This window comes from Centropristis striata, chromosome 23, assembly GCF_030273125.1.
Source record: "Centropristis striata isolate RG_2023a ecotype Rhode Island chromosome 23, C.striata_1.0, whole genome shotgun sequence".
NCBI classification, from domain to species: Eukaryota; Metazoa; Chordata; class Actinopteri; order Perciformes; family Serranidae; genus Centropristis; species Centropristis striata.
Window position 1 is genome coordinate 30,752,031 of NC_081539.1, and position 14,526 is coordinate 30,766,556.

Sequence of the window (14,526 nt, forward strand, 5' to 3'; positions counted from 1 at the left end):
GGCTTTTTTGCAGTGAGTTTGGCTAGGTATAGGCACCAAAAACTACTTGATTAAATTTTAGGAACAGAATGGTTTGGCTGAAAATATAGTAAATATTTTGGCATGAAATAACTTTGACCAGATGTGAGGGAGTTGAGGGTGGTGTGTGTATGAGTGAAAGTATATGTGTGTGTGTGTGTGTGTGTGGGATGAAGGCCGCAACCTGAGGTAACCATGCTCATATAAGCGCCACGCCCTCGAGCTGCAGCATCTCTGTCTCTCTCTCCTTCATCAGGCTCTGGTGTCTGTTACCTTCAGCCCTCCAGGAAGCAGACGCAAGGCTTTAAAATACACCGCCTCTACCAGCGCAGAATCAATTACCAGAGAGATGAAATTCTCCGATAACGCGGCCTAATGATAATTGCCCCGAATCTGCAATGATCTGACTTACGATACAAACCACTATTGGCAGCGCAGCAGCAGCGTATTGGCAGCCAGAGTAGCTGGAATATCAATGATAATTGTTCTGATGTTGATTTGGAGCCACGTTACTGCCTGGGGTAAACATAAACCAATTCCAGAGAATTGGGCTCTATGGCAAGTGGCAGGGGTCATATTTCACAGATGTTTGTGTGATTTGTGATGAGTACAGTAGAGCAGAGGGAGGAAATGGTGATGTGGGAGCTAACCACTGCCTGGTTAATTGAAGCACTCGTATCACATTGACTGCCGGAGACACGAGGGCGACAGCGCGGCGCAAACTCCCACTAATTCAATAAACGATCATCAGACTGTTAAAAGGCTGGCTATAATAATAATAATAAACTCCGTTTCCACTGCGCGTCCAGAAATAGAACGGCTCCACTGGAGCGTCACACACGGATGGCTGCCGTTCATCCACGATTCATCCACAACACAGCAAACACCAGACACGCTCCAGGTTCAAATGTGGATCAATGGGAGGTCACGGGGCCCGGAGGGACAACAGACGGTGACCCCATTTTGATGATGACCTCCCAGATATGGCTTCCTACCCGCCCTACCCAACCTCTTCTGCCTTCAACCAACCTTGGCCGATCACAGGAGTCAGCATTTTTCCAAAAGTGCCTGAGAGATGTCGGGCCGAATAATGTGTCCTATGAATAAAACACATTAGCTACAAAACATGTTGAATTATTCACATTTCAGAGCCTCCATGCCGCCCCACGCAGGAGATATTAGTTCTTGCTTTGAGTCTCCGTCTCCCCCATGTTCACTCCGTCTCACGTCTCTCTTGATCATTCTCTCTCTGTCTTTGTCATCTGTGTTTTGTTAATCCCTCTCTATTCCTCTGTGTCTCCTCTCAGCTGACTTTCTGCTGATGGCGACTGTCTATTTATACTCCTAAACTTACTACTTTTCCTGGAACATCTCACTATTTATCTAAAGAGCTCTTGAAGCTGTTGAGAGTTGCATTTGTTCTGAGAGAATCTTTGATGACTTGGTAACACACGACGGCCCAAAATGGATTCATCATTTAGCGTTAATCTGAGGCGACCAGCTGTGAGTTTCAAAGTGAAAAGGACCCGGAATAAGGAGGAGGGCGGTTTGCTAATTAAATACTTGACCTAATATGCATCTTTTGCTCATTTTTATTTTCAGCTCCACCAGGAATTTATGATTTTCATGATTGCGATGTAATTTGCAGAATCAACAGCACTGCATGAACTTCAAAGGGCAAAGCAATCAACCAATCACTGCTTTTTATTGTGCTGTTTGAATATGAAATCCCTCTCATCCCACAAAATATCACTTGTAAGTCATCATGATTAAACAAGTGCGCAACAATGTGAAGCCCTTCATCAACAAGTTGATCGAGGCAAATTTGTTCTGTGACTCAACAACACTGACATTCTATATTTGTGAAATTAAACAGAAAAGAGAGTTAATTGGTTCATTATTTCAGAAAGCCCTTCTAAATGTGTTCTAGGTCATCAAACAACTATATAATAAGCAAAACACCAAGAATGAAAGTTAGTTAATTGGTGGAATTCTTGTCAAACAAAGAAGATTATTTAAACACTTTGATTCTTACAATAACAATAAGGAAGTCTGATGTTATATCTGGTTTGTTTGGGAGTCTGCAGCTCTGCTACAGCTCTGTGAGGTTGTTCTTACCCTCTAACACCACCCAAAGGAGTGTTTTCTAAACTGTCGCAGTTTTCAATATATGGTTTACATTGAGAAACAGTTGCAGCACTGCAAAAAAAGAAAAGTTGGGTGAACTCAAAATTTCAAGGCAACAAACTTCGATAAAATTTTAAGTTGGACAATTAAACTAAATATTTTAAGTTTTCTTTTTGAGTTTGCTCAACTCTGAATTCTGATTTTTGTCAACTCAACTGTAAGTTGTACTAACTTATAATTTAACATTGTAATAACTTTTAATCCTTACTTCTGCTAACTTCTGCAATGTGCTGAATTGGCACGATTGTAACGCCGCTATGAAATGTCAGCTAATGTTGCGACCACAATTTTGAGTTAGCATTGATACGCTAATGGCTACTCTTGTAGCTGTAACAGGCAGCGCCGCTAGCATCAGTTAGCAGCTAGCATCAGTTAGCCGCTAGCTTTCGCTAATGAATTTCACCGCTTTCCCGCATTTCCCAACAAAGAAATAAGAGTTATCAGAACTATTGTCCCTTGTTGTGAACCCCAACTTAAAGATATAAGTAACAACAACTCACCAACTTGTTTTTGAGCAGACAACTGGCTTCCTTTGTTGTGCTAACTTACATTATTGCCCTAAATGTCAATAATTTGTATTTCCAAGTTTTACCAACTTAAATCACTGTTTTAGGCAAAAAAATATAAGTTGGCTTTTTTGCAGTGAGTTTGGCTAGGTATAGGCACCAAAACTACTTGATTAAATTTAAGGAACAGAGTGGTTAGGCTGAAAATATAGTAAATATTTTGGCATGAAATAACTTTGACCAGATGTGAGGTAGTTACAGTAGTTACCTTAAGTAGATGGTGTAAAACTTGGCATAGAACATGATGTAGCGACACATGGAAGTAAAATGATAACGTTAACTTGAAACTTGGTTTCACTGGAGACACAAACCGGTCACTCCTGGGACAAAGTCCAGTATAATTTTGATCTATGCACCAATTACTACAACCACTAGAGGGTGTTGGCCAACAATAAACATACATATGGGTCATAATAAGCTGCCGTATCAACAACATATGGGATTGTTTCTAGGGGGAAGACAGTCTCGTCTGTACTCAGGCACAGTTGTGTCTAACAGCAGCCTGCTAACATGCTAACAATGCTAACACAGAGGTTCCCGAATTGGGGGTGCACCATGTAGGAGGGGCCCAAAGTTACAAAAAGGTGTGTAGGCAAGGCTAAATATAAATTATGCATAGTTTTGCACACAGTTTGTGAAAGCACTGTCAGGTAAACGTTAAGTTGAGAATGATTCTATAGCAATCGTTACAACTTCCTTAACAAAGACAAAAAAAATATGACGAGGCATTCTCGCCCATCTGCACCATACAGATAAATAGGTAAGAAGTACTGCTGCAGTGCAGTTACAGTCATTCCCCATCTGCAATGATGGTGCAGAGACACGAAGAGTGCAGATGTGGAATACTGGAAAACGCTGACCAGTCTGAGCAGAGACATGGAGCTTTTCAGACAGAGGTTGAATACAGTTATATTCAGACATTCCTCACGAGGAAACATTTGTTTGTTTTTTTCATACAAGTATGTAATGTCCCCTTTAAGGGTAAAAATGATCATAGTGACTAATAATGAGAGTGAATATTATTGTTGGATCACTGTTTGAAAGCAAAGCAATGAACACTTCCAGTGCTGCATGTGCAAAGGTGTAAATGTAAGAAAACAAAAACATTGTGCACTGGCACTTAAAATAGTGCTCCACTTAAGTTCTCATACATACTGTTGTATTTTTAGTCCACCTGTGCACTATTTCACCCAGAGATTGTTTGAATTTTTAGGCCACCCACTCATCCAACTCTGCTAAAAGACTCGCTGACGCAACAGAGGAGCTGAAATCACAACGAATGAGGTGAACTGTATTTTTATGATCCTCTGCTGTGTGTCGGGAGTGAAATGAAGATGTGTGTTTTCATCGGTAAACTCACATAACACAGTTTTTTTTTCTGAAAGTAAGCAGCGTCAACAGCACATGAGACAGTGTTTGCAGTGCACACCGAGAAGCAGCTCTCTAAACAGCAGAACATGACGTCAATGGGCACAAACCTCTATTCCTTCAGCCCCGCCATCGTATCTGAGTCACACAGGCTTTGAAAGTGTCTGTCATGGCTGTAGGGTCAGAACAAGCCGAATAGATACACGATACACACACTCAGATAAGAGCCGCCTGCGTCATATGTGTACGACTTTTAACCCTTTGATGCACAACATGGGTCTAAAGTGACCCGACAGTTTTTATGTTCTATATCTTTGTAATAATTCATCGTTCACTATTCCAGGTTTTCCTCAATTAGTTTGTTTTTGATCATCATACATTGTATTTTTTTGGTTTTCCTTTATTAATTTTTGAATAAAATCCCTTTTTCTGTCACTACTCTTCTAATACACAACATGGGTCAAAAATGACCCATATCCATTTTTTAGTTTATTAGCTTACTAAGCTAACTACTTAGCTAAATTCTTGGCTAAGTAGCTTGCTAAGCTAACTACTTAGCTAAATTCTTGGCTAAGTAGTTAGCTTAGCAAGCTACTTAGCCAAATAGCTATGTAATAATACAAAACATTTTTTTCTTCAAAAAGTATGAGAGGCAAAATGGAAATAATGATCTGTTGTGGCTCTTCTGTGTGGAGTTTCCTCAATTAGTTTGTTTTTGATCATCATACATCCTATTTTTTACGTTTTCCTTTATTAATTTTTGAATAAAATCCCTTTTTCTGTCACTACTCTTCTAATACACAACATCCATTTTTTAGCTAAGTAGCTTGTTAAGCTAACTACTTAGCTAACTTCTTGGCTAAGTAGTTAGCTTAGCAAGCTACTTAGCCAAGTAGTTAGCAATGTAATGATACAAAAACTTTTTTTCTTTATAAATTATGAAAAGCAAAATGGAAATAATGATCTGTTGTTATCAAAAACAAGATATTTAAAGAATATTTAGAATGTTCAATCATAAAATAAGTTGATATCAAAAGATAGAGCACAGAAATATATATATATATATATATATATTTTTATATTTTTCTATCCTTGAAATGTTTTTCTTTATTGTTTTACTATTTATTCTGTTTGTTTTGAGACATGTCTATGGTGAAACCAAAGAGGAATTTCCACTCAGTGGATAATAAAGTTTTCGTATTCGTAAACACACAGCAGCATTAAATAACATGGGGAATGAATGCGGGTCATTTTTGACCCATGTTGTGCATCAAAGGGTTAAAAGGAGCGTTTCTTCACTTTTGCATGTACTCACCAGGGCACAGTAGGTCTCCGGAGGGTCTCCACAGGTGATGTTGGGGGGGTCCAGAGTAACTTTCAGGTACTGGGTCATGTCTGCTGCTTCTGGCTGGCAGGCCATGTAGTCCCAGGTTAAGCCTTCGTCTGAGTAAATCTGGGACTTGCACACATCGTAGTGGCCCCACGCTGCAGGGTAGTGCTGCATGGCCGCCTGGCACAGCCCGGTCCACAGCGCCTGCAGCGTCAACGCAAACTGGAAACGCATGACTGGTCCTCCTCGAGGAGCTGTATCTCCTTCTGAAGGTGTACTAACAAGGGATCCTTCTACTACAACTCACTCAACTGGAGTGAGGAGGCATGCCAAACTTCCCTCAGGTGGAGCGAGCGGTTTAGAAGGGCTGTTGTTTTTCTTTACTATTTCTGTCTCTGTCAGGTTTCTGCAGTGCTGGATAACTAGAAGGGATGGTGAGGTTGCCAGCCCATTGAGAAGATAAGAGGAGAGGACTGAGGGAGGGAGGAGGACGGTGGTGGTGGAGGAGAAGGAGGAGGAAGAGGGGGGAAGGCGAGAAGGAGATAGCCCTCTGACACGCTGATAGGAAGATGAGTGACAGGTCTCCTCAGCTCGCCTGGCTGTCAATCATGGTCCTCTTCCTGCGTGGCGATCTGGTGCTGCGGAGAAACGAGAAACAGAAGAAGAAGAGAGGGTGAATATAGCTCCCTTATGGGAGCAGGGTTTGACAATGAGAGAACATTAGCTGGCGCCACGGCGCGAATAAAAGGTGTGTATGTGAATAGAAAGTTGGACGGGGGCAGATGGAGGCGCTATGTTGATGTTTGTTGTCCATCAAAACACAGAAAATCAGTCAGAGAGGCCATCAGGATAAATTGGATCCTGCTGCTTTCACACCAAACCCTCATCTCACCCAGCGCTATCAGGCCTACAGTGTTACATACAGCTTAGCACACACCCCCCCCACACACACACACACCCCCCCTCACACCCCCACACTGTACAAGCTGTACGAAGTGACGGTGTTGTCTCAGGCCCCGTTTATATGAGGACGGTCTGAACAGAAGACGTAAAAGTGGCGTCACGTCTTCACTTTTTATTCCTCGTTTAGACGAGCGTTTTCAGGAGGAAATCTGCTGCATACGGTGACGCAAAAGTGTGTGAAATTCGATCGTATGCAGCCAGGCGGCATCACTTAAAGCCATAAGAGCATCTTTGGGCATGCAGAAGTTTTCACGCCACACATTTTCATCAGCTACTCCTTCCACAAAGTTCTCCTCCATCACTAGATCTCCCAGGTCTCGTTCACAGCCGTCTGGCTCCTCCCACCAATCGCTGCATCCAGAATGTGATGGAGGTAATTCCAGATCCTTCTCTGTTCACTAATACTATCTGTACATATCCTGGACATTTGGTGGAAAGACTCCTGTAAGTTTATTAGAGCTGCCAGAGCAGCTTGAAGGTCCCACCATGGAAATAATCCCACGTTTCTTTATTTCCTGTCCTGGAGCATGTATGTGACGTAAACACATACGTGACGTGAGCAGATCAGATCAGAGTTTTGTGTCTTGTCAGTGTAGACGACACGCTACGGAGGAGAGGATTACACTTTTACACTTTGGAGGGTGGTTTCAGATTTTTGCGTCTTTAAGCCCCAAAAACGCCGTCACCGTCTAAACGAAAGGCACTTCACATAAAATATTTTGTCGTTTTTACCCGCAAGCGTCCTCGTGTAAGTGTAAGTTTGACTGTATAATTTCCATGGTGACACTTAAACTGTCTGTGGAGCATATTACTATTAAATACTATTGTTGATAATCAGAGGAGTTCTGGGATAGGAGAGTGTGAATGAATATGGCCTTTGTCTGAAATGGTTCATAAAATTAAACTTGGAGAAATCAGCTATATCAATTTATATCATCTAATTGTGAATTCACCTTAGAAATAATTAGCAACGTGTGTGTTTAACACCATTTTTCAATAAAAAAAACACCATACCTACACTGTGGCTGCTAATTGATCACTGACCACTGCAGGGTCAGCACACACACATACACACACACACACACATACACACTGCCTCTGCTGACTGATTAAGCTGCACTAAAACCTCTACCGGTCTGTGACTCCTGTCTCCGACCATCGACTCTGCTCTCCATCAATCACCTGCAGTTGTGCTGCTGTTTGAAGGCGGGAAACACGCCACATACCTGTTTCAGGCTCAGCCAACCGGCTGGCTGCTGCGTTTCTGGCTAGAGAGACACGCTGGTTGTAGACAGCCTCATTTAAAAGACATTTTAAGGTCAATTCAAAAACAAAATCAAGAAATGCAAGAATGTTTCCCTTAAAAATGGCTATTCCTGGTGTTACTCACACACTGTAGCCAATAGAAGGAGCTGCAGAGGTACACTACCGGTCAAAAGTTTTAGAACACCCCAATTTTTCCAGTTTTTTATTGAAATTCAAGCAGTTCAAGTCAAATGAACAGCTTGAAAGGGTCCAAAGGTAAGTGGTGAACTGCCAGAGGTAAATAAAAAAAGGTAAGCTTAACCAAAACTGAAAAATAATGTACATTTCAGAATTATACAAGTAGGCCTTTTTCAGGGAACAAGAAATGGGTTAACAACTTAACTCTATGGAGTCTTGGGCTATTTTGTCCATTTTTTAAAATTCTTTTCATGTCTTTGTAAGTCATTTTGTGTCTTTTTTTAGTCATTTAGCATCTTTTTTTGTCATTTTGTGTCTTTTTTAAGTCATTTTGTGTCTTTTTTTAGTCATTTTGTGTCTTTTGGTGTCTTTTTTTGTCATTTTGTGTCTTTTTTTGGTCATTTTGTGTCTTTTTTTAGTCCTTTAGTCCAACATAAAATGTGATTTTGAATCTTTTTTTTACTTTCAAAACACTATCATGCTCAATCAAGAATTTTAAATGTTGCAAATGTGCATTAATTTCAGAGTACACTGAGACATTAAACTGCATCATTTTCAATTAAATTCTAAGTTCTAAAACTTTTGACCAGTAGTGTATATGTTCCTATATATGTCCTGATGCTCAGCTACATAAACTTTAGACAAAAGGAAAAGTGAGGCCAGCTCACAGCGGTTGGCAGATATAAATGGCTGCTTTGTAGCTGGAGAAGTAAATCACTGTATGTGATATAGTGCAGCAGCTCCTGCTATGGGCAGCTCCACCACTTAAGAGGAGAAAGTTGAAAGCAGCACTAGTCACAAGATATTTATGTTAACATATGACTGTTTTTATCCTAAGTTGCAAAGTGGGACTATATCAAGAGAGAGTGGCCACTTTATCCTGTTTAAATGAAAGTCTGCTGTTGTTCACTTTATCTAAAAGTTTAAAGCTGCTATAATCAATGTCCTTCTGGACACTGGGTTGCAGAAGCATTAGGTAAAAACATGAGTAGGAAAAAAAGGGGCCAAAATAGATAATATTAATGTACCACAAACAGATTGCTTTTATAGAGATGTATAAAAAGTCTGGATTTCAGCACGAAAAAAAAGTGTAAAAAGCAGCACCATGAGTTGAGACAGTATGATTAGATGACGTGTGTAATGTGAGAATGCAAGAGTATAAAAAGTGTAATATAATTCACTAATATAGGAGTTGTGTTCACATTTAACAGCTTACAGGAAGCCTGAAGCTGTGATGAAACAGCTATACACCTTCCACATGATTCAGATGACTCATCCAGGATGTGCAGGTATGGAGATTTGACATTCAGAAGAAAAAAGACAGTGTTGGGGCACATTTGTACAAATATACACTACTGGTCAGAAGTTTTAGAATACACCAACTTTTCCAGAATTTAATTGAAAATGATGCAGTTTAATGTCTCAGTGTACTCTGAAATTAATGCACATTTGCAACATTTAAAATTCTTGATTGAGCATGATAGTGTTTTGAAAGTAAAAAAAAGATTCAAAATCACATTTTATGTTGGACTAAAGGACTAAAAAAAGACACAAAATGACCAAAAAAAGACACAAAATGAGAAAAAAAGACACCAAAAGACACAAAATGACAAAAAAAAGACACAAAATGACTAAAAAAAGACACAAAATGACCAAAAAAAGACACAAAATGACCAAAAAAGACACCAAAAGACACAAAATGACTAAAAAAAGACACAAAATGACCAAAAAAAGACACAAAATGACCAAAAAAAGACACAAAATGACAAAAAAGACACCAAAAGACACAAAATGACTAAAAAAAAGACACAAAATGACTAAAAAAAGACACAAAATGACCAAAAAAAGACACAAAATGACAAAAAAAAAGACACCAAAAGACACAAAATGACTACAAAAAGACACAAAATGACCAAAAAAAGACACAAAAAGACACAAAATGACTAAAAAAAGACACAAAATGACCAAAAAAAGACACAGAATGACTTACAAAGACATGAAAAGAATTCAAAAATGGACAAAATAGCCCAAGACTCCATAGAGTTAAGTTGTTAACCCATTTCTTGTTCCCTGAAAAAGGCCTACTTGTATAATTCTGAAATGTACATTATTTTCCAGTTTTGGTTCAGCTTACCTTTTTTTATTTACCTCTGGCAGTTCACCACTTACCTTTGGACCCTTTCAAGCTGTTCATTTGACTTGAACTGCTTGAATTTCAATAAAAAACTGGAAAAATTGGGGTGTTCTAAAACTTTTGACCGGTAGTGTATTTATAAACATAAATAGGAGTGAATAGTTTCAGCATTTCAGATTCACACTTTTCCATTCAGAGCCATTTCAATCTGGTGGAATGGAAGTTATCATTTTGAGGAAGAGCCAAGGTCAGCAGCAGAGGCTCAGCAGCATGGAGATATATCATATACAAAGCAGCAAGTGCACAAGAAGAAGAAAAAACTTTAATGCCACTGGAGTCGAGATGGTGTGGGCAGAAAAACTGTATTCAACAAGGCGCCGCATGCAATAAGATGAAAAATGTCTGCAAAAACTGAAAAAGAAATCTTGCAAATGAACCCTTATGACATAATCCACAGATATGGCTGGAAACTGGGATACAGTTTTGCACAAAATGATCGAAAAATTTAACTTGGAGAAATCAGCTACACTGTAAAAAATATTCTGTTTAATTTACGGTAAAATACCGGCAGCTGTGGTTGCCAGAACTTTACCGTAAAAAATACAGTGAGTGGGTTTTCTACTGTAAATTTAAATGTAAATATCAGCTAAATTTGTCATTTAGACTGAAAAATCACTTGCCATTTTATCCCTATTGTGTCTCTTTTTGGTAATTTTGTGTCTCATTTGATAATTTTACATATTTTTTTGGTCATTTTGTGTCTTTTTTTGATAATTTCATGTCTCTTTTGGTCTTTTTCTGTCTTTCTTTTGGTCATTTTGTGTCTTTTTAGATAGTTTTGTGTCTCTTTTGGTCATTTTGTGTCTTTTTAGATAGCTTTGTGTCTCTTTTGGTCATTTTGTGTCTTTTTAGATAGTTTTGTGTCTCTTTTGGTCGTTTTCTGTCTCTTTTTTTGGTCGTTTTGTGACTCTTTTGGTCATTTTAGGTCCTTTGTTAGGTCCTTTGGTCTGCTATTATTTTTAGGGTAGTTATGTCCTTGTGACATTATAGTATTTCTCCATTCATTTTAAATGAAAAATCTAATATTTTTTACAGCAAAACTGTGTTTTCTAAAGTTTATGACTGAAAAAAGTAAAAGTTTTGTGCTATTCTTTGATTTACGGTAATTAAAAGTGTCTACTACGGTGATATTACATTTTTAATTTCACGCCCTATTTCTGATATAATTTGACAGTGTTTTACTGTAATTTCTACAAACATTTTTTACAGTGTATATCAATTTATGATACCTTATCAGTTTTCAGTTGGGAGCCAATGAAACTGCAAGAGTATTTGCTCCTGGGAATACTATATAATATAATCTGGCTATAGGATATTTCAAGCCAACTTTCCACACGCATCTTGCAAATGAACCCTTATGACATAATCCACAGATATGGCTGCAAACTGGGATACAGTTTTGCACAAAATGATCGAGAAAGACAATGTAAAATCAGTGCAAGAAAAAAGACAAGAGCAGGTGTTAGTAGAGTCGGAGGCTGGAGGAAAGAGGAAGAAGTTAAGGGGGAAAATGAAGCACCTTAAATGTAAAATGTAAGAATGTCAATGGGGGAGATGTCAGCAGGTGAGGAAGCAGCCAATTATCCAGACGAACTCTTGGCACCGAGCTCCCTGTTCCCATTAAGAGACATAATATTACCGTGTTAAGGACGAGACTAAAGAGATGGCCGTAAAGTGTCTGCATGTGTGAGAAAAAAAAAGTGTGTGTGCTTCACGTGCAACCTCTGGATACGGCCAGGTTCAAGTCACGGGTAATGAGACAACAAGCGGTGGCGAAGCTTTGATAACAAGAAATAAGAGATCACAAAAAGCGGGGTCATTATGACTCCGGCGTCCTGGACACGGCGGCCCCTTCCTCTCATTACTCCCCGCTTATAACCCTCCGCCGGCCCCAAGGAGAAGAGGTGAGGGAGGGAAAAAGGAGAGCAGATGGAAGAAGTGTGGACGTGCATTTTAAGTGAGAAAAGGGTTTATTTTAGGGCAGGTCGCTTCCTCCGGCCATCGATCAAGGTCCGAGGACACGAGAGGAGGAAGTCTAAAATTCTTCCATGTACGGGAATATATAATATACTGCAGCGGTAAACACTCAGTAGCAGCAGGAGGCTGCCATGACTGCCAGACATGCTATTTTTGTGTTGAATTTTCAAAATAAAACAAAATGCTTAGTAAAGGCCTACACTCAAAAAAAGCAAACTGGGTGTCTGCTGCCTTCTCCTTAGTCTAACATGTAGCTTCTACTAAATAAAATGATGTTTTGTGGTTGAACAGTTTTAAAACATGTAGTTTTAGCATAAAATGCAACACTTTAAAATGTACTAGAATACTTTATGTTAAAACAACGTTTTAAAGTGGCAAATCTACAAGAAAAAGAGTCACAGATTTAAGAGATTTAAAGTGGCAAATCTGCATGAAAAAAGTCGCAGATTTACAAGAAAAAAGTGTGAAAAAACAACTTTTTTCTCGCAGATTCACCACTTTAAATCTCATAAATCTGCACATTTCCGTATGTTTTTTTTTACACATTCTGGCTGTATGTAATATCCTCCGATATTCTCTAGGGTTGAAATTTGTAATTTGCAAGTATTTCAATGAGTGTCCTATTAAGGGTTAATAATATCATACACGTTTAAATGGCCCAATAAAATTACGTTAGTATGTTACAATTACCCTTACAAATCTAGTTAGACTGACCCTGGTAATTAATTAACAGTAACGCAAACACATCATGTTGACCCGACATATTTATGTTTTGTTCACTCAACAAAACTGTTTCTCGCTAAATTAAAGCATTTTATTTAGGTGGAAATAATTTCCATCATTTTATTTCGTTCTGGGAACAAATCATTTTTTTGAGTGTACTAGCAACATATTTATCCAGCATGTTTTATCAACAGCATTCCCTGCAGTATTTTATTAGGAACTAAGGTTGTCAAAAGTATTAATAAGTCTTTGATATGATCACTGTTAATTATGCATACTAAAAAAAAACCAGATCACCAATCAGATTTTGAACCCCAGGCTGCACAAATGAAACATCAGGGCAGAAAATCAGCTGTTTGCTGTTATGTGTGTTTAGTGACTTTTTCTATCTGCAGGTTGTTCATTTAGAAAACACATTTCTTTCCTATTTTGTGTGCCTTTATAGGTTTTTTTTCTCCCTGTCTTGGTATCAAAAGCAATAGAGTATCTTTTCTTATACTAGTATTTTATTGAGATTTAAAATTCTGTTTGATGAAGGAACAACTTAAAATGTGAAAATGGACATAAAAAGTAAAAATATAAAACACTTTTTTGTATTTAACAAAAAGGAAAATGGACACTTTTTGGAGATATTTGCAGCAGGACAGTTGAGTAAACTAAAATGTTTCTTCTGCTGTGTATGAAGGTAAATTAAATAACCTCAAAGATTCCCTACAGACCAATACAAATACTCTGCTTTAAATATTAACTTGTGCTGATATGATTTTTCCACAAAAATGTTCAAATACCTGCTAAAAAATTCTTAAAATTAACATCTTCTCCTTCCCCCTCGTTGGAAATGCAGAATCTATGAATATGCAAAACACTTTTTCATTTCAAAGGTTCAACTGCTGGACACATGACTAATTTAACTTCTAGTCTCAGTTAACTGGAGGCTTCCAGTTCCCACATCACACCTGCTATTGGAGCGTGTTTGGCTTGTAAACTGCTTGTGATGCTGCAGGTTTAGAGAGTTTCCTCCTGCAGCAGATACACTGTAAAAAAAAAAACTGTTGTTTTTACGGTAAAAAAACGGCAGCTGTGGTTGCCAGAACTTTACCGTAATAAATGCGGTGCAACTTTTTGTAACATTACGGTAAAGCACTGTTGATTTCACGTTCAAGATTGCCCTTCTATTCCATATTTTACCGTAAAAAAAAAAGTTTTTCCATCAAAATAAACGCTGTTCTGCCATATAATTGACAAAAAAGATTTTACCATTAAATATTACAGTATATTTCTGTTAGAGATATGGTGTTTAGTACATTTAACAGTGAGAAAAGTATTTTTACAAAAAATAAATGCAAAAATGATGGCTTGTGTGTATATATATATATACACTGTAAAAAAAAAACTGTTGTTTTTACGGTAAAAAACCAGCAGCTGTGGTTGCCAGAACTTTACCGTAATAAATATGGTGCAACTTTTTGTAATATTACGGTAAAATGATATTATCACTATTGATTTCCCGTTTAAGATTGCCATTTTATTCCATATTTTATCATAATAAATAAAAAGTTTTTCCATCAAAAGAAACGCTGTTCTGCCATATAATTGACAAGAAAATACTTTATAAATGCAGCATGAATTAAAGATTTTACCATTAAATATTACAGTATATTTCTGTTAGAGATATGGTGTTTAGTACATTTAACAGTGAGAAAAAGTATTTTTACAAAAAATAAATGCAAAAATGATGGCTTGTGTGTATATATATA

At 38.1% G+C, this 14,526-nt stretch overlaps 1 protein-coding gene across 6 annotated transcripts in view; it reads right to left on the minus strand.

Moving 5' to 3' along the window:
* ntng1a (netrin g1a) overlaps nucleotides 1–14,526 on the minus strand; it is a 204,991-nt gene that overhangs the window by 178,241 nt on the left and 12,224 nt on the right. For all 6 annotated transcript variants that reach the window (XM_059327481.1, XM_059327483.1, XM_059327477.1 and 3 more), the window contains exon 2: nucleotides 5,455–6,107. In XM_059327481.1, coding sequence (XP_059183464.1) covers nucleotides 5,455–5,703 — 249 coding nt within the window. In that variant the 5' untranslated portion in view covers nucleotides 5,704–6,107. The remainder of the gene's footprint in view (nucleotides 1–5,454; nucleotides 6,108–14,526) is intronic.